The sequence below is a fragment of the Cyanistes caeruleus genome, chromosome 1 (assembly GCF_971803275.1).
Source record: "Cyanistes caeruleus chromosome 1, bCyaCae1.hap1.1, whole genome shotgun sequence".
Classification (NCBI taxonomy): domain Eukaryota; kingdom Metazoa; phylum Chordata; class Aves; order Passeriformes; family Paridae; genus Cyanistes; species Cyanistes caeruleus.
Window position 1 is genome coordinate 20,677,316 of NC_141701.1, and position 23,494 is coordinate 20,700,809.

General features: G+C 42.5%; 2 protein-coding genes and 1 long non-coding RNA gene across 3 annotated transcripts in view; 2 read left to right on the plus strand and 1 right to left on the minus strand.

Annotated features, from left to right (window-relative positions):
- The window catches only part of SLC25A32 (solute carrier family 25 member 32), a 17,064-nt gene extending 4,502 nt beyond the window's left edge, over window positions 1–12,562 (plus strand). The window contains exons 4-7 of the mRNA XM_086881340.1: window positions 1,032–1,192; window positions 7,013–7,126; window positions 7,693–7,838; window positions 9,301–12,562. Of these exons, the coding sequence (XP_086737466.1) occupies window positions 1,032–1,192; window positions 7,013–7,126; window positions 7,693–7,838; window positions 9,301–9,436 (557 nt within the window). The 3' untranslated portion in view covers window positions 9,437–12,562. The remainder of the gene's footprint in view (window positions 1–1,031; window positions 1,193–7,012; window positions 7,127–7,692; window positions 7,839–9,300) is intronic.
- CTHRC1 (collagen triple helix repeat containing 1) lies at window positions 12,545–19,688 on the minus strand. The gene is made up of 5 exons (XM_086867495.1): window positions 19,683–19,688; window positions 19,066–19,590; window positions 15,697–15,918; window positions 14,183–14,399; window positions 12,545–12,997 (listed from the first exon to the last, which is right to left on the minus strand). The coding sequence occupies exons 1-5, from the start codon at window positions 19,686–19,688 to the stop codon at window positions 12,855–12,857; spliced, it is 1,113 nt and encodes a 370-aa protein (XP_086723621.1). The 3' UTR covers window positions 12,545–12,854.
- Window positions 19,689–19,762: 74 nt separating this feature from the next.
- LOC111945037 (uncharacterized) lies at window positions 19,763–21,588 on the plus strand. The gene is made up of 2 exons (XR_002871492.2): window positions 19,763–20,003; window positions 20,384–21,588. It is a non-coding gene; the product is annotated as an uncharacterized LOC111945037 (long non-coding RNA).
- The last annotated feature ends 1,906 nt before the right edge of the window (window positions 21,589–23,494 follow it).

Consider the following 23,494-nt stretch of genomic DNA (forward strand, 5'->3'; position numbering starts at 1 on the left):
GCAGAATTAGTGGTTGTTAAAATGTCTTTTGTCCTTGTTTTCATTCTGTATAAGCACTTCCCATATTTAGTACTGTATTGGGTCCCAAAATGTGGCTGTAGAAATCTGCTGCTGTCAGGTTGTTAACTTGTTAAATGTTTAACACTTGGACCTGGAAAGGAGGCAGCCTATTGAGTCATGGAATAGTTTGAGTTGGAAGGGACCTTAAAAATAATCTAGTTCCAACCCCCTGTCGTTGGCTGGGACACTTCCCACTAGGCCAGTTTGCTCAAAGCCCTATCCAGCCTGGCCTTGAACACTTCCAGAGATGGGGCATCTGTAACTTATCTGGGCAACCTGTTTCAGTGCTTCATCACCATCACAGTAAAGAATTTCTGCCTCATATCTGATTTAAACCTACTCCCTTTCGATTTGAGTCATTCCCCCTTGCCCTGTCACTATATGCTGTAGAGGCAATTTGGAAGACTTTATTAGGATTTTGAAGCATTTATTTAATGTTGAAATATAAGGCATATTATTTGACATGAAATAAAGTAATGGATTCTGCTACAGTGGTATTTTCAATAACCTATAAAGCTATAACAGATTGTTGCTATTAAGCTGTCAATATTATTAACCAATTTTTTCATCACTGAGATGTCCATTAAATTTTGAATTATTGTATACTGAAGAATAACTCAGATAATCAGTGGTACTTTAAGAAATTATGTTTCCTGTCTACTTCAGATTATACTACTAACTGTGGGAAGGTGAAGCAAAAAAGGGGCTGTGCTAGGAATATGCAAAAATACATGTGCCTGGTGAAAGTACCCCCAGCAGGAGTGAACTGGGCTTGTTCCAATTGAAAGAGCTTTGAAGGGAGAGAGAGGGAGCAGTGGAGAGCATAAACTTCACCTGTTTTAAACAATATGAGTACTCTGGTAGGAAAAGGAGTTTTGTTATTGTAGAAGGCTGTATTATTTTGGACTGAACAAACTGGGACAATCTGTGGACTTGGCATAACAATGAGTGTAATATCTGTCTGTTCTCAGGAGCCATGACTCTCTGCATTACAAACCCAATATGGGTAACCAAGACTCGACTTGTGCTGCAATATAACGCTGGCGTGGATCCATCCAAGCGGCAATACAGGGGAATGTTTGATGCTCTTATCAAGATATACAAGACAGAGGGCATACGTGGCTTATATAAGGTAATTACATTTAAGAAAAATTCCAGGATTGCCTGGCACCACCCAGCATGAGGACACTTCTAAATATGTGCCTACAAAAAAAAAATATTGTAATAGCTCACTTTCATTCTCTGAGTCTTTCCTACTGAAGAACTGCAGCAAAAAGGCTTAATCAGAAGAAAAGCCATTATACTGTTGATAAACTACTTCGTAATTTTTTTTTAATCTTCCTATGATTAGAATCTGGATAAGCAGGGCAGCAGCAATGTAACTTATGTTGCTGATAGTACTTCCTTGCATTTTATCCCTTATCTCTGTATTTCTAACATCTTCTGGGAGATAACATGACCAAAATACTTGCTCCTTTTTTCTTCCACAATGGATAGTTTCACAACTGCTTATTTGCCCACTGGTTATTGATGTCTGTAATTTGTCAGCTCTAGATACATTGAATTTGCAGACTCCTAAATATGGTCTGCATATGCGTGGGTTTTTTCTTCCCTTTAATTTAGGGAAACAGATGGCAACAAGATTTGGACTTTTTGCCTCCTCCTCCCTTCAGGTCATGACATCAAGATGCATTCATCAGTGCCTGGAAGTTGTGAAGAAACCTATTTTAGTTCAGTCTAGCTCTTCTGCTGCAAGTATTACTGCAGAATCATAGAATCATAGAAAGGCTTGGATTGGAAGGGATCTTAAAGATATTCTTGTTCCAACACCCCTGTGATGGGCAGGGACACATTCCACTAGCCCTATCCAGAGCCCTATCCAGCCTGGCCTTGATAGGAACTGCCAGGGATAGGGAACAAGACCACTTTCTCTTAGAAGTTGTCCTGATTACTGAACATCAGCTTCTTTTATTTTCAGTGAAAAATGTGATCTTTCCTATTCTGTAAGACTTGTGTGCTTCATGGCAATGAATGTCAAATTCTAACAGCAGGAACAAGGCGCTTTACTTATTCCTAAATTGAAATTGTCAGAATTTCTGATTTATCTGCCTGGATGTCTGTTCTGTTCCATGTAGATAAGTTCTGATTTCTTGGATCTGTTAGGTTTTAAGATGTCCTTCCACCCTTCTTTTCAGATTATTCGTGTATGTAGCATGTGTTGCCTTTGGCACTAGAGACTTCTTTGTAGTGTTAATCTGCAAGTGTGGGACTAAAGCAGCTACTTCCTTTGAAAGAGCAAATTACTTGCTTAAATCTGCAAAGAAGGTGACCTAAATAGGTCCTGAGTGACCTACATAAGTATGTACACTGAGCAACTTCCATTTGATGTCGGGACTCTCTCAACCTTGTCTATACTGGGGAATAAAGGCACCTCTTCAGGTGGCTCTTTGACTTGTACATGCTCTAGCCTTCCTCTATTTCAGTGTTTGGGGAAGTTTTTATTTTTCTTGCTCTATTTGAAATTGAACAGCTAAAGATTTGTTAATTGCCCTGCGTCAGGAAGTTGTAGTACACACTATTGTCTTCTCTTTTCTCATAAACTTCATTTCAGATAGCATTCCTTACAGCAGATAAGGGGATCTCAGATAGTATTGCCTTACAGTAAATGAAGGGATCTCAAATAGAGCAACTGTCTCAGATAGAACTGGAAATAAAATCTGGAAGGAGTTTCTTTCTGATTGAGATTTGTCTTCTAAAGAATGATATTTCTGATCAAGCAATTCAGTATTGCTCTTTATTGCACAGATGCTGTTACTGATCTGAGCAAATCCTTTCAGTCCTTTGAGGTACAAACTGGTTATGTTAATGTTAGGCTACATCAATCTTTCTAGCAGGCATCAAAGCTGCCTCTATTAGCTCTGCTGGGTATTGATTGTTCATCAAATATAGTTTGTCTGAATCTGGGTTTCTCAGCAAGTTGTTCCTCTTGAACTTGGCCTGGTTTTGAAAAGGCAGGAGGGGTGTCCTTCACTCATTATCCCAGTAAATACCCAGTCAGTGATCCTCCACACCCTCCATCCATTGGGCTTTGTCTTTTGGCCTCCATCCCCCTGATGACTGGAGACAGAGCTGCTCTGCTGCACACCAGGCTGAGTTAAAAATAGGTTGGGGTTATGTACTTTGAATGCATCCATGGATCTGCTGGAGATCTGAGCTGTAAAAATTATTTTGCCAGGAAGTTGAGTGTCATGCAACCATCTTCATGTTATGAGTGCTGTGTTGTTCCTTTCAAGCGTAAGGTAGGAGTGACCAAACATGGTAAAATAGTTGTAAGACTGTAGGATTGGTACTTTTAGGAAACCATAAAATATCTCTGAGCTGCTGAGAAACTGTTAAATGTGTAGTCTAGAGTGGCTGACTACTAAGGCACCAGTCAGGTATGCAGCTAAAATCCTTCATGGCCTCCATATTTTGGTATGTGCACTTCTTACTCTCTTTTATTGATATAGAAGCAGTAGTTGGAAATAGAGCAATGCTTAATAGAGTAAGTACACAGGAAATGTTGAAAATTTAAGGTGATTAAAATAAAATCCAGGTTCATCAAGACTGATAATAATGTTGTTATATGCTGACAACAATAGAAGTCATAACAGTAATGTGTGTTTGTTACCAAGTGAAATACATTTGGACACTTCTGTGTTGTCATTTCACCTTTGGTAGGCAAGACTGTATGGTTTGAGGGTAAAGTACTTTTTCTGCTCCCTCAGTGGCTAAGTCATGTAGCTCTCTTTATTTTGCAATGCTTTTGCTTCTGTTATTTTTCTTGTAAATATGAAGCTTGCGAGCTTTTTGTATCTTTGTACTTGTACATAGCAAACAAAATCCACAGAGATTTGTCCATCTTGATTTTAACTGAAGCTGCAGGTTCTACACAGAGGCATAAGTGGTTTTCAGGTAAAAGACGGTAACGTTTTTCAGTGTGAAGGAATCAAGATGACAAAGGTGACTTCAGTGTCGTGTCTGCACAGGTTGTCAGAGCAGGGCACTCAGATACCACAGGTCTTTGACACACTTTGACACATGAAGGCAGCACTGGAGAGATTACAAGGGGTATTTGCTGCATTCTTTTGAAACATACAGCAGAGGCTGTTCTGGCTTGAGTGCTGTCAAACACGTCAGGCAGTGATGTGAGTACCACATCACCAAATGAACCTTGTTCCCTTCTTTATTAAGAAGCAGGGCTTTCCAGTGTATACATTTGCCTTGTGTTTCTTTTTAGTGTGATGGGTAACTTTTGAAACACTAGCCAACAGGACATTTTCTTGTCACGGATTTTCAGCAGTTAAAATACTTCAAGTTAACTTTTAGCTATTTCTTTTTTCCCACTGTCTGCTGCTCAGTATTAGAGGCCCTTTAAATTTCTAATTAGATATTTAATTCTGTCTATTGTTCTAATCCTTTAAAAGAGAATTCAAGTAGGACTTCTTTGAGAAACCATTCATCTTGTCATGCCTTCATGGCAAAAACCTTCTAAAGATATATTTCAAATATTAAAAATAACAAGAAATACGTGAATTTATTATAAAATTTATCTTTGTAGTCATATTATGGATCAAAATTAATTCTATCAAATTTTGTGGCAAGAAAGAATTTTGTATTAAATTATTCTAAGAATAAGAAAACAGAGTATGTTTCAAAAACTTTCTCAGCCAAGATATTTGAGTGCTGTGAAGAAATGAGTTTTGCTTTGAAACATTTTTCCATAAGAATACATTGTTTTCTATGATCAATAGAAACCTGGGTCAGCTCCTATTTTACTGAGGCACATTGGCTGACAATTGCTCACTCCTTTCTTGCATTTTTTAATATTGGCCCAACATTAAAAGTCCCTCAGTCTTTGGAGGCCTTTCTCATCAGCACAAGACTTAAAAGTGTGCTGGTATTTGTTTATGAAGTATGACCAGTAGATGCTTTAGGACTCTTGGGTGCAAGTTATCCAAATCTTCTGGCTTAAGTTTTAAGAGTTTAGCCCTCTTAAAGGTTTTTCAACTTTATTCTTTTGTTGGCAGGGAAAATATTACCTCATTCTTCTATGATATAAATACATTGTTCTAATTCTTTCCAAGTGGAGAACAATTACTTCCACTGTCTTTTAGTGGCTTTACTGTCTAATCACTGGGAAATGTTTGTGAAGTTTCATATTGTTCCTTTTTTTGCTGACCCAGATGATTTCTTCTTTGACATTTTTAATTTTTTTTTCCTTTTTTCTACTTCTTCTGTTTTTATATTACTTTTATTTTCTTCTCTGATCCAGTATTTCTGAAAACCAAAGTTATCCTTTTCCCTCTGTTGGGGCCCTTTGGCTTCAAACTTCACTTTGTGCTTACAGCTGACAAAACACAGATATGTGGTTTAACTCCACTTGTTCTCATTTGGGGAAGGTTTTTTTTCTGGGACTTTCACTAGCCCTTAGTGCATTTCATCAGTTTGTGGTCACTGATGGTGAGTTCATGACCATTATTGAGAAGAATTTCATGTATTAAAGAAGTTCTAAAAAATAATTTCCTGAATTACTGAAAAACTTTAGAAATCTATATGTAGCATTTGGAAAGCTGATCCCTGAAGTGAGATTTTGTGTTGTCTGTGCAATTTTTATGCCTGCTGTAGTTTTACTTGTTGGAGGTTTTTCTGCAATTTAGGAGTTGTATTATTTTATTTTGTCTTGTTAACACTAATTCAGTGGAATCCTTCAGGGATCCCTTCTCATTTTCACCTTCTCCAGGTTTTTTATTGTATACTGATAAGTCTTTATTCAACATTTTTGGCTTCCTTTTTTAGTCTAACAGAATGTGACATCTGGGCACATTTTGAAATGCCTTTTTCTTGTCTGAATGGATCATAGGAAGTAAAACTGTTCTGTTCAATTTCTTTTGTTTCAAACTTTGTTTCTTCGAGTGCTTTTAGCCACACTTTGATTACTTACTCCATTATAATTGTCCCTCAATGGTTTGCAGCAAGATTTTGAGTCCCTTTCTGGCCAAAATTATTAATCCCCCATTTATTTGTGTTTTTCAATGTAAGTGACCAACTCTTCAGAAAGAGAACTAGTGCTTTTCAGAACTCATGCAGCTCATTTTAAAGGAGCTAGTCCTGCTCCTGGGGGAACTCTTGCCTTCTCTTTCTTGTGGAGACAATTCAGAAAGTACCTGTTTTCCCCCTTCCTTTCAACTTTTTTGAAGCTAAAGGTTGATGTGTATTTTCATGTGTTTGTGTGTGTAAGTAAAACAGGGCTGGAGTAGCTCACTCTCTTCTCCCACAGGGACATGATGTGGTGGTGGACGTGGCAGTGTCAGGTTTATGGTTGGACTTGATAATCTTAAAGGTCTTTTCCAACCAAAATGATTCCATGATTCTGTACAGACACAAACATTTTTAGTATAGAAATATATATCTATCTCATAAACATACATTTACGTAGAGACACACATGCAAACACATACACATCTATTTCCTGGGCTCAATCACAGTAATTTTTTGTGCCTCTGCTCCTGATGGCCTTTCTCTGAGGTGCCAGTCTCTGGAAAGGGGCAGGCACTGAGCAGCACATTTGCAAGACCACAGCTTGACTGTGATCTTGCAATCCTAATCGGTGTTAGCAGCTTGTGCTCTGTGAGGTGGAGTCCCTGGGCCGCTTGTTTTATCTCAGTGACTCTAGGTGACTTTAGGCTGTATGTCAGAAAAGTAGCATTTATTTATTTAGTAGTTAGTAAGTTAGTTAGTTAGTTAGTTAGTGTGATGCCTGCCCTTAAGAATACCTGAGTCAGAGTGCAACAGCTGTGCAGGCACAGTCTGTCCATTAAGGGAGGACAAATGTGGGTGTGTGAGCTGTGCTCTGTCAAGTTGTTTAGGTTTTGTGCATTACCCTTTAACCTTGTTTTATCCTTTTTTTTAGGGATTTGTGCCTGGTCTGTTCGGAACATCACATGGAGCACTTCAGTTCATGGCCTATGAGGATTTGAAAGAGAGATATAACAAGTACAGAAACAGAGTATCAGATACAAAATTGGTATGGTGCTTGAGAATAAAATTCTGTTGTGGCGTGTAAATAAATGGAAGATGATTCCATTTGTTGGGTTACACAGCAACCAAATGTACCAAGTATTGGTACATTAATTCAAATGCAGAATATATAGAAATAGAAATTATAGAAATAATACTTTCTCACATTTTAGGAACAAGCAACTGGTTTTCACTGTTTTTAAAAACCAACTTCTTATTTTGGCAAGTGTTTTGAGAATTTTAGAGGAAGGAATGAGGGCTTTTTCTTACTTTGTGGAACTAGAGGGGGTGGTATTGAACCCTGGAAAACTATTTGGGTGCAAGTTGGGCTAAGGTAGCTACTTTTGGAAGTGTTTCTCTTGGTGGGAATGGGAAGGCAGAGCACGTTTTACAGTCAATTACTTGTAGCACTGCATGTAGCAAACACTGACATTTCTTTTAACATGTTGTATTATTAGAGGGGAAAAATCTAGAGTATTGTTTGGTTGTGCATTTAAAAATCAAACAAGATTTTGGGAACTGGCCAATTTAAACCATACTTAAGGCAAGCCTGACAATTTTTGTTGCTTTTAGAACACTGTGGAATATATAATGATGGCAGCTGTATCCAAAATATTTGCTGTGGCAGCAACATATCCCTATCAAGTTGTGCGAGCTCGTCTTCAAGACCAGCATAACACATATTCTGGTGTGTTCGATGTGATCCGCAGGACATGGAGGTAGGTGTGCAAAAGTTAAAGCATGCATGTTGGAAAATGAATTTTACAGAGTCAGAGCTACATTTACTGGCTTCTGTGCTGACTTGCAGAACCAGTACAGTTCAGAGCAAAGAAACTGTTAGTTGTACAAAATCATACTGTGCAAGATGCCACCAACAGCAGCAAGGTAAGGAGGAGATAGCAGAGAGTCAATGCCCCCCTGCAGGTTTCTGTTGTTTATTCTGTCTCCCTTCTCTCTTCTCCGGCAGATTTCACAGGGTAAAAAATAGCATTGTCATGGCTGGTTTGGGACACTTGATGAAGTCTCACTTGAACTGCTTTAGCTTATCACATGGGACAGGAGCATTGTGCTGCTGGGAGCTGTGGCTAATCCAAATTCCTGGCAAGGTGGAGTGAGCTAGCCAGAGCTGATTATACTGGTGTCCCTGGGTTACCCTGGGGCCTGACTGCATTTGTAGTCTAGTCCTGGCTTCTTGTAGGACCTTCAGAGTCCTGTGACCTCACACCTGTTCATGTCTTCTCACAAACCTTCCCTGAGCTCTTCCCTGAGCTCCACAGTGCAGGGGAGAGTTTTCACACAGACCTGTGTAATTTGGAAGAGTGGCCCCCTCTGCATGTGCATGCACAGTTTTGGGCAGTGCTTTTGGGTTGCAGCAGAGTTGGGAATGGAGTCCTGTGAAGAGGTGCCAGCTCAATAAGTGACTGAGGCTGTGTTGTCCCTGATTCAGAGGCTGTACAACCCATTTAGACTGGAGGCAATTCAGAGCAAAACTAGCTCTGATGTGTCAGTGCTGTGCCCTTCAGTGCTGTAGGCTACAGGAAGGCTTATTAGTTCTGGTAAAGTGTGGTACAGCCATTCTGGAGCCACTACTGTGCTCATGATGAAACAAATGTGACTTAGGGAGGGTAGTGTAAACCACACCCAAGCATTTCTCAGGATCTCTGTTTACTCATCATTCCAGGTGTCCTAGGTCTGTGACACCCGCACCTAAAGAGCTGACATTTAATGTCTCTAAAACTTTTGAACAGCCCCTAGCATGACACACTGACTCAAATTGGGTCAAATTAGATTCTCATTTTTAGGCCAGTAGAATCAAAATTCTGGAGGGGGTGCTTAAATTCTCAAAAAATGAATGCCGACTTTTCTTATTTGTTTAGACAGTTCTTGTAGCATGAAGAAATATAGTAAATTGCCTTTCTGCTTAGACAATACCCACAAAAAAACACTCAAAGCCTAGGCTAAATAATTGATCTACATAACCCTATTATATGTTCAGAAGAAAAAATGATGGGTTAATACTTGATGCACTTCAAACTGTCTGAAATTGTTTTTTCTAACCTGAAGTACATCTCTCAGTAGAGATCTTGGGGAGTGTGAGAAATAAAATGCCAGGCTTTGCTTAATGTCTCGTTTTTTCTATTAAAAGACATTCATTAAAGCCACATATTTTTTTCTTTAAAGGAAAGAAGGTGTTCATGGATTTTACAAAGGAATTATACCTAATGTGATCAGAGTGACTCCTGCCTGCTGTATTACCTTTGTAGTTTATGAAAATGTGTCTGGCTTTTTACTTGGTTTTAGAAAAGAAAATAATTAAAAGTATGAACTTGTGTTCCTAGGAAGGAATCTCTATTTTTTATATTTATGATCTGGGAGAAGTTTAGTTCAACAGTCTTTCTTTGACACTGTGACTTGATCCAGTATTTTGAGGAAAGAATGTGGAGGCAATAAACCCTGCCAACATCTCTCCTGTTGAATGTTCCTGCATTGCTGCCTTCCTCTCTGAATCAGCTGTGTCTGCTTGAAGCAGATGTCCACAACTGTGAAATAATAGTGCTGTCAGTGTGTGAAGGCAGCTGCACAGCAATTCCATTCATCCTGGCCTGCCTGGAATAACCCACTAAACAGTTTCAACAAGTCTCAACAACAGTTGGTGAGATTCTGCTCCTGCACAAGTGGAAAACTTCATACAAAAGCAACCCTGGGCCTGTCAAAACTTCCTTAAATCTCTGAGTCTCATTAAAACAAGGAATGTCATTGGATCCACCTCTGTGTTATTCGTCAGATTTTAGGATACGGAATGCTCCAGACTCCACTGCTCATCCAACACAAAAATGCTGCCTCAGTGGGGTGCAGTTTGGAAACTGAAATTGTTTTTTTAAAACAGCTCTCCATTCTTGGGTTTGAATAATTGCAAGTCTGATGAAACTCAGTTCTTGTCTCATACCAGGACAGGCTTGCACTGTGGTTTTTGACTTGGTTTTAGCAGCAGACCTATGTGCTAAAACTGCATGTATTGCTGGCTACTTAATTCATTTTCTCTCTTTCATTCTCTCTCCATCTCTCTCTGTGCCAGTCTATCTACATTAATGATACATCTGACCAAATATTACTAAGTAAATGCATATTTGAAAGTGGGCTTGCATTTTATAAATGAGGATACTTTTCCTTGTAATCTCATAGTGATGCAGTGTTCAAAGTGGTGTAATAACAAATAAGACCACGCTTACTTTCAATAATACTCGCTGGAAAAAAGGGTTTCTAGTCTAGAAAAATCCTGTGCATGGGACTTTTTTTCAAGAAAACCAGAACAATCTATTAATGTCTTCTGATTTGGTTTAAGGAAAAGATTGTTAATATATTGATTGCTAACTTACTGATAAATTAAATTATAGTACATCTCAGTAAATTTGTATAATAATTATGGTTTTTTTCCACACCAATAATTGCCATCAAGGATATGTACTTTTTAGAGTTCTGGGTTTGGTGGATTGGGGTAAGATATTAAGTATCTAGTAAGTATCATTTAACTAGGAAATAAGTTAGCAAAGGCTATATCCAGCAGTTAGAGGGAAATCATCAGTTACATAGGGAGCAGAACCATCACTTAGAGAAGTTTCCTATTTACCAGTCTAACCTAAAGGAGAAGGAACATTTTTTAATAAAAATTTAACAGATTAGGGACTTGGTTTAAATTTTAAGTTAAAATCTCTGAAGCTACAGAAACTACTCAGTATTTTGAATCTTTGTTCAGTAATCCATTTGCTTGTTTTTGTAGATACTATTGCCACATACCACATTTCGTGTATTACTAACTTCATTAATAATTTACACTTTCTCTTCCACAATCCCATCCCCTCTACTGATACGATTGATAATCTCATCAGAAGGAATAATCTCATCTGGGCCAGTATGGCTGCTTTGGTTTTTATTACACAAGCTTCCATGTGTATTTAGCTGAAGATAAATTTACTGGAAGTTTACCATGTAAATTATGTAGATCCATAACTTCTGCCTTTGGAGGGTGCTTACCAGGGTTTGTGTGTTTCATGGTACACTGAATGAATTTAATGGAACACTGAGTTAACCCTACCACCCAGGGTCCAAAATACATTGTGAAGACTATGAAAACATGAGAAGAGAAGAAGCTCTGCATGTACTGCCCTGGCTCAGTGTGCTGTGTGCCCAGGACTGCTCACTCGTGCTTCAGGATAAATTCAAAGACGGGCAGCGAGCGCGCGCACAATCCCTCACTGTAAGTTAACTGAGCTTCTGTAAGCTCACACCACAGCTCAGCTCATAGTAACCTGTTTGTGTTCAGATACCTTAAAACCATATCCAAGCCAGTGAAAACATTACAGTTCTTCAGAGACAGAATACCAGCTGTGTAACTTGCTGGCTTGCAGTAAATCTCGTGCACCATCTTGCAGCTGGGCAAGCCCAAGTGCTCCCCTCACTGCAGATATCCTCCCCTGGTACCTGCAACAACAGCTACAGGCAAGAGCTACCCATCTGAGAGATGCCTGGGGGAAATCTTACAGCCTGTTCAGAAAAGATGAGGTTTAATCTTAAATAGCTGAAACAAATTCATTATCTCAGATTTAAGGGGTTTTTTCCTTCTAATTTCTCAGGAGAGTGGAGATTTTTGCATGTTGTACATGCTTTTCATGGGGTTTTTTTTTATTTCTTTAATGTAAAATTGATTTTGTAAAACAAACATGACTGTTGTTTCTCTTTAGAATGTGTACAATTTTTAAAAATATTTGAGTATGTCACTTGCAGCCTTTGGAAGAAAATACTTAGAAACACTGAAGCTTGTGGTTTGTTGGCATGATCGGTGTTGTAACTTGTCAAACAGCTGTAGCATCATTGTTTCACTTTACCAGTTCTCTTTTTGAAAGCCTAGGCATTTCAGCTTGCCTTATTTCTTCTAAACTGTTCAATATATCTAGCTTTAAACCAACACCAAAGTGATTCTATACAGCTGAAAGGCTAAATCCAGGAGAATTTTTGGAGCAATGAAATCAAGTGTAACTGTAAAATTATTTAGTGTCTCCATCTTAGTGGTGGAGACCAGTGATAGATGTTACACTGAAATCCAGTCTATCAAGAAGGAAGAGAGGAAAGGAGAGCTTAGATAGTCTGGTTTTGCTCAGTTATTCATCATGAGGTATTTAACACTTACCACATTGTCCAGATCACAGTTAAGTCGCCAGGAGTTTGTTGAAAAACAAGGCTGTAACAGTGGAGTATCCTATTCTGCAGTCAGGTTTACAGGTGTGAATTTTATGTCTGTTTTCTGAAGGCTAAAGCTAACACCTGATTTTACTTTCTTAGAACTTCATAAAGCCATCTAAAAGAATCATGTATCATAATGCCATGTAAAATACCTTAAACAGATTAATGTTCAATAAAATAACATGGATTTTTTTTTTTTGTAAAAGGTCTTATTTATTTGATACAAAAAGTTATGGTTAATTCTAAAAACAGTGGTGGTATTATATCAAAGAAGAAATTTAAAACGTTAGTGAACTTGGTTTTGATATTTGTAGTCTAAAATGATTATTATAAAAAGCCTCTGCTATGTGCAAAACAAGACAAAGGTTACAGATGCAAGGCTTTGGTGCCTTTCAGTCCAGTACTTGCATCCAGCTCTACTGAAATAAACTCTGGGAAAAAAATAGTACAAAATCTAAAAAAAAAATAAAAAGGGTATTATATAAAAGGCAGGAAAGTTATTTTGGCAGTTCTTCAATGATGATTCGGGAGACTGAATTCCATCCAGTAGAAGCATCTCCCCGTGGATAATCTGAGCACGTCCCAACCCAGATGGCAATATCCACCAAGCCAGCATTGATCCCTTCACACAGACCTTCCACTGGTTAAAGACAAAAATCAAGTTATCTCAGCGGACACAATCCCTTTGTGTTTCACAACTGAAGGTAGACACAAATACTTAAGAACAGCAGTTTGTTGCAAGCTTGTGCTATTTAGTCAAATGTGAGCAGTTTTTGGAGTCTCAGAACAATTTCAGAAATAAAAACTATTATGTGGAGATGTAGCAACATCAGTTTCAGCCATGCAGTGCCTGTGTCCATGCTGCTGTTTGACACTCATTGCAGTACCTGAAGCAGATCACAGTCCACAGGATGGCTAAATGGGAGGTATACCTTCTGTTTTAAATACCCAGATTTACTCTCTGGGAGCTGGAATATGGCTTCATACCCTTCCAGACACCTTTCTAGCAGTGCTGGGAGGGGGTGGGGGCACAGCCATGCCTGGTTTACGGCTAAGCCCTGTAAAGGTGATTGCCACCCTGTAAGCTTTTCCACTCCTGAAGTCACTGCTTCTGTATAAAGTTCCACTCCTGATGCCCAACTAGCACCACTAGTTGGAGGTGGGGTAATGAAGACCAGTCAGCTCTACCCCTATGTTGAAAAAATCCTGGCATAGCTCTAGACATTCGATTTCATGTAGTCATGCAGTACAGGGAGGAATATGGAGAAAGGACACAGACTTTACATTCCCTTTTCTAAGTGTCACATCCTTCTATGTTGAATTAATTCACTAATCTGCCTCTGCTAAGCAAATGAAAAATTGCTCCCAGATATTTCACTTTTGGAGGTACTTTGTGCCCCACCTGAAATTAGAGTAAAAGTTACAGGAGGAATGTCTCATTTTCTGCACAGATATTGTGCCAATATCAGTTATTTTAAGCCAGGATGACACAGTCTACGTGGCAGCAAGACTCCTTCTCCATAGGCTAGTACAGCACAGAGTGTCTCTGTATTCATGTTGTGGCAGAGATCAGTAGACCTGTCTGGATAGAAATGTTTTCCATTTCTAAATCTCAGGATATAAGTACCACAAAAAATACCACAGCAAGAAAGTACCACTTAATAAATATCCTGTTAAGATCTATAGTCAGCTCTGAGGCAGAGAGTAAGAGGAACAAATGTTAGCTGGCCACTCTGCCTGGTTTCAGTCCTCTGACCTCATGGGACAGATGTCACTCTGGTGACTGCTGCTGCCTTCTCCATCTCTGCTCTCCCAGCATACGTACCTGAGGAAGTTCTGTGTATGTTAATAGTAGAATTCAACTCTGGGCTTCCTTGATCCAAGTATATGATGGCTTCAATAGGCAGTGGCCCAGCACACTCTGCCCCATTGAAGGTGAAGTACCAGCGCTGGCAGCAGGCGTTCCTGCACTTGAGGCGAAGGGAGCCGCTGAAGAGCACGCGGAGAGCGCTGTTGGAGCGCATCTTGGTGAACGTGCATTCCTGTTCGCAGGAGACAAAGGTGCTTTGGTACAAACCTCTGGGCGGGAGCCCATCTGCTTTCTGTATGTTTATATTTAGGACACAGTTTTAGGAATGTATTTATTTCAAAATGTTTTGGCTATTCTCTTTAGTCCCCTCTGGGGAATAAAAAAGAAAAATAATTAGAGCCTGGAAAATACCCTTGTGGTGCAAAGATGCAAATCAAAACAGCACCTCATAGATGGCAAAGGAGAAACAGATTATGGAAATTTTGGACTTTATTTAGATAACACCTACTGTTAAATTGGTAGCCTAGTTACCTTCTGGGATTTATGTAAAGGGATATAAGCTCTCTGACAGCTGCACTCAAGCCACAGAATCACACGATCATAAGGATTGGAAGGGACCTCTGAAGATCATCTAGTCCAACCCCCAAGTCCTTCCATGACAAGACAGCACAGTTTCTGTCTCTGCTAACAGAAATCCAGGACTTAACAATTATTACAAGATTTCTGAGCAATTTATACCTAATAAAAGCTCCACAAATGAAAAATAAATACTTTCAGGTTTTTAAGTGGTAGTTAACCTGTCTTAAAAATGCTGGATATCATGGAGATTGAAAATAAAAAAAATAAATAAAAAAAAATTTAAAAAAGCTGGGGGTAGTTCTGCAAGTACCAGGCAGTAGGAAAAGTCTACTGAAAAAGTTGTTTCTCCCACTAGCCACAGCACAGCAGTTAAACTGCTATAATCACTCTGGGCTTTTCATAGCTGAGATTGAGCAGGGTTTCTTCTAAAAGTCTTACACCCAGGGCTGCAGTGGAAGACAGACTGTGTCAGTCTGGGTGACACTGGCAATTCTGCCCCTGAGCAATGCTGATCCTTTGCAGTGGCACCCTGCAACTGAGTTCAGTGAGCAGCCACTTTGAAGGAAGCGCTAGAAGGACAGGTACAATTAATAGATCAAAGATGTGCATCCCTCCTTAGGGCTGAAATGGTAAAATCCTTGTCCTGTTTTGGGCAAGCTAGAGGTACTTTTTTGGTACTGTGACTTTCAGCCTTACAGTTACAGATCTGGTCTACTAAATGTAGTCTTAACACCAGTTACAAAATTCTTCCAAAACCCTATTCCAGAAATGAAACAGGCACACAGCTGAAACACAGCTGAGAGAATCCAAGGTAGGTAAGCCTTTGAGAAGTTCACCCTTGCATGCAGAAAAAGGTCCCAGCAGGAAATCTGTGAGGTTGGTGCTGCTCACAGAGGCAGACCTGGAGCCTGCTGTGGTTGCTGCAGCCCCTCTGGGCAGAGCTGACTTACCGCGATCTTCCCAAGGTCGATGCCGTAATTAAGCGCGCTCCACGAACACTGCTTGAAGTTGGGTGTCCAGGACTCCTCGATGCTCTCACGCATGCACTCGCCCTTCTCCCCTTTCAGCCCATCCCGTCCTGGGATCCCAGGTGTCCCAGGGATCCCGTTGGCTCCTGGGTTTCCATCCCGTCCAGGAACGCCACTGGGGCCTTGTAAGCACATGCCATTGTACTGGAAGACAGAACAGATCTTGCTGCTTCCAGCCCTTAACTCCAAGGCTGACCAAGTCAAACACAAATGAATAACAACAAAACACAAACCCCCTGCTGTGCCACAGTGGGCTATTTCTGCATCTCTGAGAAAATGTTCCCACAGAAGAAAAAAACATAATGAATTTTCAAAGATAAGCAGTGCCAGCAGAATTTGCTGTAAAATAGTAGGCCTTTTCTTAATGAAAAGATACATAAATCCAAGAATTAAAAATTGACTTAGTCCAAGAATTAAAATCTGTTAGAAAACCTCAGAAGAGTCAAAAGATTTCAATACAGAAACAAAAAACGAAGTCACATGTTAATAGTTACTTTCTCCTAACCCACCATTAGTTGTGTAACTGTCTGTGCTAATACATTTTCAGTATTATTTTTCCTTCTTATTTTTTTATTTTTAAAGAAAATTTTACATTTCATAGAGAGCAGAGGTTAATGCCACTTTTCTTCTGTCACTGCTTCTCTGGTATACAACCACATCATGATAATCAAGCCCCACAATTCAGACTCCAGTATGCACATAAATGGATGGTGGTGACACTGATGTGGGAAGCTGAACCATGGAATAGAGCTGAACTCAGGAACCCTGTTTGTCACAGTGGGAAGGCACATGTGGGAGGAGGGCACACTAACATCCTTCCTAACATCACAGTATTAGGAAAGATCAGAAGTTGCTCTCCCAAACTCCCTGTCAACACACATCACCTTCATGCTTTATGAGACTTGGGATTGCCCACCTTGGAGAGTAGGTTTGTGAAGGCCAGGGCTCCCTCCCCCAGCAGCCTGGGTGCTGGGATGTGAGAGGAGCAGCGGTGTCAGCCAGCACTGAAATGCTGAGCAGGAGCCTGAAGGGCTTGGCCATGGCTTTTGTGTGCTCTTCCCCATCTGGTAGCTGACTGCTTCCTCCAGTCTTCATCCCAGATCCTCACAGATAGCTGTATTCTGCTCTTCCACTTTCTCACATTTATTTGTCTTCACCTGGTTTAAACCACCTAATCTCTACCTTTTTCAAAAAGAAATAGTGCTGCAGCTATTCCCCCTCATGCCATCCATGGCCCTGTCTGCACTGCAGGAGCTGTAAACTACAGCCCCTGCCCTCTTTCTTTTGTCAGTCTGGTGAATTTTCTTCACTGAGGCTGTGCCTTTTCACAGGCTCTGGTGCAAAAACCGGCAGAGCCATCACAGGCTTAGCTGGAGCCACACCAAAAGTAAAATCAGTGACTATATGGAGTCACTTTATGGTCTAGTAAGAAGTCAGATGAGGGTTTGGCTAATGCTTGCTAGCTTTCCCTTACTACCTTCACCAAAGAAAACCCTGCTGGCTAAAGGCAGTGGAAATATTGGAATATTTTCATGAAGAAAACCACATTTTAGGAAAGTTAGCTGAAGAGAAGGCTGGTTGGCAAAGCACACAGCAACCCAGGAGAACAGTGCAAAGACATTCCTATTTCACACAGCAACAGTTATCTGGTTTTGCTGTTGCTTTCCCACTGGACTCTATTTGTGACAGTGACTGGCTCTGGCTTTTGTGTGTGGTTCACCAACCACAGAAATCCGGGTGTGGAAATGGGCAAGAGCTGGGACAGGCCAGAGCTCTGGCCTATTGCCCCCCATCCCCAGACACCAAGAGGGGCTGGCCTGCCTTCACAGAGGAGCTGCCACCCACAGCCAGACAGGGAGAGCATCTCAGCTATGGCACATCTCAAAAAATAAATGGGATCACAAGAATCACCTGGACTTTGGGCTCCACTCCAACTAAAATTGTCTGTCTTGCCAAGTCAAGCCTTTTTCATGCTTTCTTAAGCTGGAAATGCATAAAACATACTTGAAACATCCACTGAAGGCAGGATCCTCCCTCAGTCCAGCCTCCACTCTGCCCTGGCAGGGCTTCTGCTGAAGCAGTCTGTACAGCTGGGCTGTGCATGAGTCAGCTGCCAGTGATTTACCCACTTTGCTGCTCACTCTTGCACCCAAAAAGCACCAAGCAATTTCAAAGAAATGAGGAACCCTAAAATACTGCTCAGAAAATGTTAGCTCATCCATGTGTACAGACTCCTTATTCTCAGTGCAATTCAATTTCAATAAAAGTGAAAAGGCAATGAAATAGCATGAAAGGGAAAGAGCTTTGCTAGCACTGGTGCTTCCAGCACATCACTTTAGGGGTTCTCTTTGGAGACCGTGGAAGAAATGGCCTTACCACTGATTTTCTACAGAAGGTGAACGGCACTCCAGCAGCTCACAGAAATACCTTCACATCTGCTTTCTACATTCCAAGGACTGGAAAATCTCCCTCCTATCATCTGTCCTTGAGATGGGATAGTCCCAATGCATTCAGGTTTCTAGGGGCAATGGAATTGCAAACAGTGGTGTGCAGTCCCAAAGGAAATAATGTATTCATGCGACTCCGAGGAAAAGCGTGTTCGCTAAGCACGCAGACAGTTCTCAGAGCACGCAGATAGTTTTTCTCATTACTTTTTACCCACCAGCATTTTAGGAGCTAAACAGCAGTTATCTGCTTATGTTGGAAGGAGCTAAACAGCATTTAGTGCTTGTTTTGGAAGGGCTGTAGGATTGCGGCGCTGCCCGTGCGGTGCGCTGGGCGCAGGAGCCGGCCCAGGGCGCGCCGTGCCCGGCACCATGGGGCAAGCACCGGCACCGGGCCGGGCCATGGGGCAAGCACCGGCACCGGGCCGGCCATGGGGCAAGCACCGGCACCGGGCCGGGCCATGGGGCAAGCACCGGCACACACACCGGGCCGGGCCATGGGGCAGGCACCGGCACTCACCGGGCCGGGCCATGGGGCAGGCACCGGCACTCACCGGGCCGCCGAAACCCTGCGCTTTGCGTCAAAGCCCGCCCAGCGCCGTCTCCGCATTTTCCTGGTTCAGCGCAGCACGGGCGTGATTAACCGGACCGAGAGATGCCCAGAATCGCGGCACCGGCGCTGCCCTGCCTGCAGCGGCCACGAGGTTTTTCGAAAGCCTCTGATCTATCGCTTTTTTCATCTTTTTGAAACAACAAAGCGGCTGCGTGGCTCCTCCGACCCCCCGTCCTCACGGCTCCCCCAGCACCTCCTCCCGGCCCCGGCCCCGCTGCCGGCCCCCGCTCTCACCACGTCCAGCACCTCCCGCTGGCGGAGCGCCTTCTGCTTCCCCTTGGGGCTCTCGGAGCCGCCGTGCGGCGGGGCCGCCGCCAGCAGCAGCGCCAGCAGCAGCGGCAGCAGCATCGTGCGGGGCGGGGACGCGGGGATGCGGGGATGCGGGGATGCGGGGATGTGGGAATGCGGGGATGCGGGGACGCGGGGATGCGGGGATGCGGGGATGCGGGGATGCGGGGATGTGGGAATGCGGGGATGTGGGAATGCGGGAATGCGGGGATGTGGGAATGCGGGGATGTGGGAATGCGGGGACGCGGGGATGCGGGGATGCGGGGATGCGGGGATGCGGGGATGCGGGGATGCGGGGATGCGGGGATGCGGGGATGCGGGGATGCGGGGATGCGGGGATGCGGGGGTGCGGGGATGGGGGGATGCGGGGATGCGGGGATGCGGGGATGCGGGGATGCGGGGATGCGCCGCGCCGGCGGCAGCTGCAGCCCGGGTCCCCCGCTCTGGGCGGCAGCGCCGGGATAAATGAGCCTTTCAGAGCGCAGAGAGCTCCCTCCCCGGGGAGGCCGGGAATTTCCATCCTGTAACCGAGCGAGACAGGCCAGGCAGAGCCACCCCCCCGCAGCCATTGGCACCGGGCCGGGGGCTCCCGCCCCTCGGGCCGGCCCCGCCGAGCGTTCCCCGGGCGATGCCGGGCGGCCGCAGCGCTGCCGGGCCGTTCCCGGCTCTCCCGGAGCCCCTCCGGCTCTCCCGGAGCCCCAGGCTGTTCCCTTCCACGTCTTCAGGTGTTTGCTCGGCACTCGGGACCCCTTCCCCGTGAAGGAGCTGTCTCTGCGAGAAACCGCCTGACGCCGCAGCGGGATGGATCCAGACTCACCGTGACGGGAAGCAGTGGTAAAGGATCAGCTGGGCATCGCTCAGATTTCATTTTAACAGAAGTCGAGGTAAGGACACAAAATTCTTCTGAACAATAGGGGATTTTGGACTTTTTCGAAAAACCTGGTACTGCCGGACTGAACATTGTCAGTTTAGTAACAGAAGGAAAGTTCTTGGCTACCCACTGTAAACCTTCTCATGTTGCTTTCATTTAAAATCATACTTTGCTTTTCATCACTCTAGAAATGAAATCACTGTAAAAAAAAGGATGTGATATGTCCTCAAGGATTCAAAATAGAAATAACAAATGTTTGAGATATATCTGTATACTGCAAACTTCATGGAATTTGTAGAGGTAGGGTTTCCAGAAGGGGGAGATAAGCTTCAACATTTTTTAATTATTTTTTTTTTCTGAAGTATTTAACAAAACCACACATTTCTCCTGCAGGAAAGAATGCTACAAGAAGTTGAGTCATTCAAATGGTCTGCACAGAACCACATTTTTGTGAAGACTGAACCCCTTCATGTGGCTCTGCACTTGAAGCCACATCTGCCTTTCTCCCCTTCCCATGTCTGTGTGGGTGGAACAATAGGAGTGAAGTGAGATCTACCCCACAGGTCAGTCACACTGCCATCATCCACCCTGTCACACACTGTCCTGCGACCTGGGACTGACGTCAGCCACATCTCTGAGCTGAGAGCTCCTACCTTGTGAAGAAGGGCAGCATTATACCCTGCCAACTTCAAAAAACACCTGGTAAATAATAATGGTTTCCTAAACCAGCTGGGAAAATTTATGGAATGATGTAAATCCTTAATTGTAACAGTTGCTTTGGTGACAGCCTCAGTCAGCATCCACAAGCACACGCAGGCAGAGGCTTCATTGAGCAATTGTGCAGTGCTGTCAGCAAACCCTGCTGCCTCTGGCCTGAGCTGATGGCAGTACTGTGAAGGCGGCAGTGTTTCATTTCTGTGTCACCTGCATGTTCACACAAGCGTCCTTACCAAGGGCTGGGGATCCTCAGCATCAACACAGGCTGTTGCTAAGGTGTGTCCCTTCACAGGGTGCCAAACCTCTGCATTACAAAATTAATTTCCTCTGGCAAGGTGCAGCAGCTGAAGTACACAGTGCAGCAGCACTGGGCACCGTCCTAAGGCAATCACTCTGGATTTTAGAGACCAAAATTTGCATGGATATTCACAATTATTTCCCCACCTGGGTTTGCTCACCATATATTTGAGTGTGGTTTAGAAGCTTTGAAATTCCGAATGGCTTTGCCAAATGAAGAAAACTGAGGAGCACTGTAAGAGAGAAAGTCTTAGTAAACAACAGTTGGACATCTGCTTTGAGCTCTGGTGAGTGCATTGTGCAGTTCATAACACTCATTTGACTTGCAGTGTGCATTTCCATCTGGAAAACAGAAATCATCTTCCTTAGCCTTCCTCAGCCCAAACAAGATTTGCCATCTGGTAGTCTTATGCTCTGTGGGTTTCTGGTGTATTTAAATGCTTCTGAAGGCACCAACCACTGCTAATGCTGGTGAGATACTCAGATTGAATCAGAACTACATATCTACTTTGCCTTAACTATTTTGTAGTTAAAAGGAGTGGTAATAAACTTGCTTGAGCATCCTCTGACTATGATCCATATTACATCAACTAGTGATTCCTTCATTTTATCCATCCTGCCATATGATACAGGCTTTATCTTTTATATGTGGCCTCACAAACATATCAGCAAATATTATGAGTTGTTACATCCACGGCTTAATGTCACTAAAATATCTCAGATGGCCACTCTGCTCCTGCACAGCCTGGGCAGCCTCACACAAGGTCGCTGTGGCACAGTCAATGCACCTTGCACAGCAGATGCTCATAGATGAGGGTGATGCCATGAGTGCAGTCTCTCTGCAGCTTGAGCTGCCTTCCCCTTCACATAGCCTCTCAGCATCCCAAAAATCCAGACACACAAGTCTGGAGGGGAGGATATTCCCATACACACATGTGTTTCCATTCACCTCAGCTATAACATGTAGGGACTGCCATGGGGTCACTGGGTCTCTCTGCCTCTCCTGTCCAAACTATTCCAGTTTATGAATACTGCTTGTTAGCACGCTGGTTTGAATTCAATCAGTAAATATTTGTTACTCAATTCAATTGCTGTTCAGGCCTTAGTCTTTGCAGTGTGAAATAACTGCAGGGAACCAGAAACACCAGACTTAGGTGTATAAATACCACGGAAAGTTGGAGGCTGAGGATCCTGAGACAAAAGAGGCCCAGTAAGGTAAGTGCCAAGACCTGGATTTTCAATTTTCCTTTAGCTCTTACTGCTTTATACATTTCCCGCTTCTGGGGATGCCTGGGGATTTTGACTTTGGCTGGCAGCCTGATCTCTGCACCACTCTGGGGAGCATGTTATTTTACCCCCAGGTAACAGCAGAGCACTCGAGGTTAGCTCTGCAGTGCTCAGCATCCTTGCCAATCTGTCCTTGGTGCTTTTAACTGTGGAGCTCATCATTTCACTTGTTCACTTTATTACTGACATTGTAGGGTGAGCTGTAAGTTGGTGTAAAAGGCTGAGATCAGGATAAACTGTTGAATTTTTCAAATGGCTCTTTGTAGGCTGCCTGTCTGATCAAGGAGACAAAGAGCTGTCTGTACTGCTGTAGAAGAAAGCCAAAGTAAGAGCTCTCGAGTAATTTATTACAGATTTAAGGAACTGACTCCAACTTCTTCTACAAAAAAAAAGCCTTTGGAACTGCATAAAAATCAATGGGATTGTGGCCTTAGTCCCTTCTAACACCATTTAAATATATGATTCATATAGCATGAGTAATAATAATTTAAAAAAATCCAAAACATCTTCCCTCTATTTTATTGCTTTACTAGCACTGATACACTTATTTCAAAAAAATCTTCCAGTAGCTTCTACATAAAATGATAAAAGCATTTTAGCCACAGCAGTGCTTTGCAGGTACACATAATAACATTTGAATCTTAAACTCTCATTTGGGGCATGTGCTTCAGAGGCTTTTCTGTGCAAGAGAATTCCTCTGTTCACATGCATGAGGACACCATTGTTTGTGTGTGAGAAAAAAAAAAAATCCTGAAGATGTGTTAATTCCTTATTTCTGAATAAGCACATGGCAGTTTTTAATGTTACTATAGGAAATGTATTTTTACACAATATAAAACATGAGAGAATCAACACTTTTTTTTTACTCAGACTAGCTATGTTTTCTATGGAGATAAATCTTTAAGATCGTCTCTGACAAGTCAAGACCAGGGCATAGGTCAGATAACAGTGAAAACTTAGGGAAACAGTTCCTTCCATTGCCTGCTGGGGTTCCAGGCAGATCTGTTGGGTTTTTTTCTGTCTGAGCCATCAGTTGATTTATGGTTGCATTTGCTTATAGCTGTGTTTCTACAAAAATAATGGAGGCACTGGATATTTTAAACTAAACACTATTCACAAACAGTCAGAGAGAGATAAACTTTAATAAAACTATTTGGGAGAACTGTCTGCTTCACTGATAAAGGATAACTCAGGACACCCAGA

Excerpts from the sequence above, each read along its gene's own strand:
- CTHRC1 (XM_086867495.1), bottom strand. Across the intron at positions 15,919-19,065 it reads AGCGGGAGGTGCTGGACGTG|TACAATGGCATGTGCTTACA; the intron begins GTGAGAGCGGGG and ends TCTGTCTTCCAG. Across the intron at positions 12,998-14,182 it reads CATACACAGAACTTCCTCAG|TGGAAGGTCTGTGTGAAGGG; the intron begins GTACGTATGCTG and ends GTCTTTAACCAG.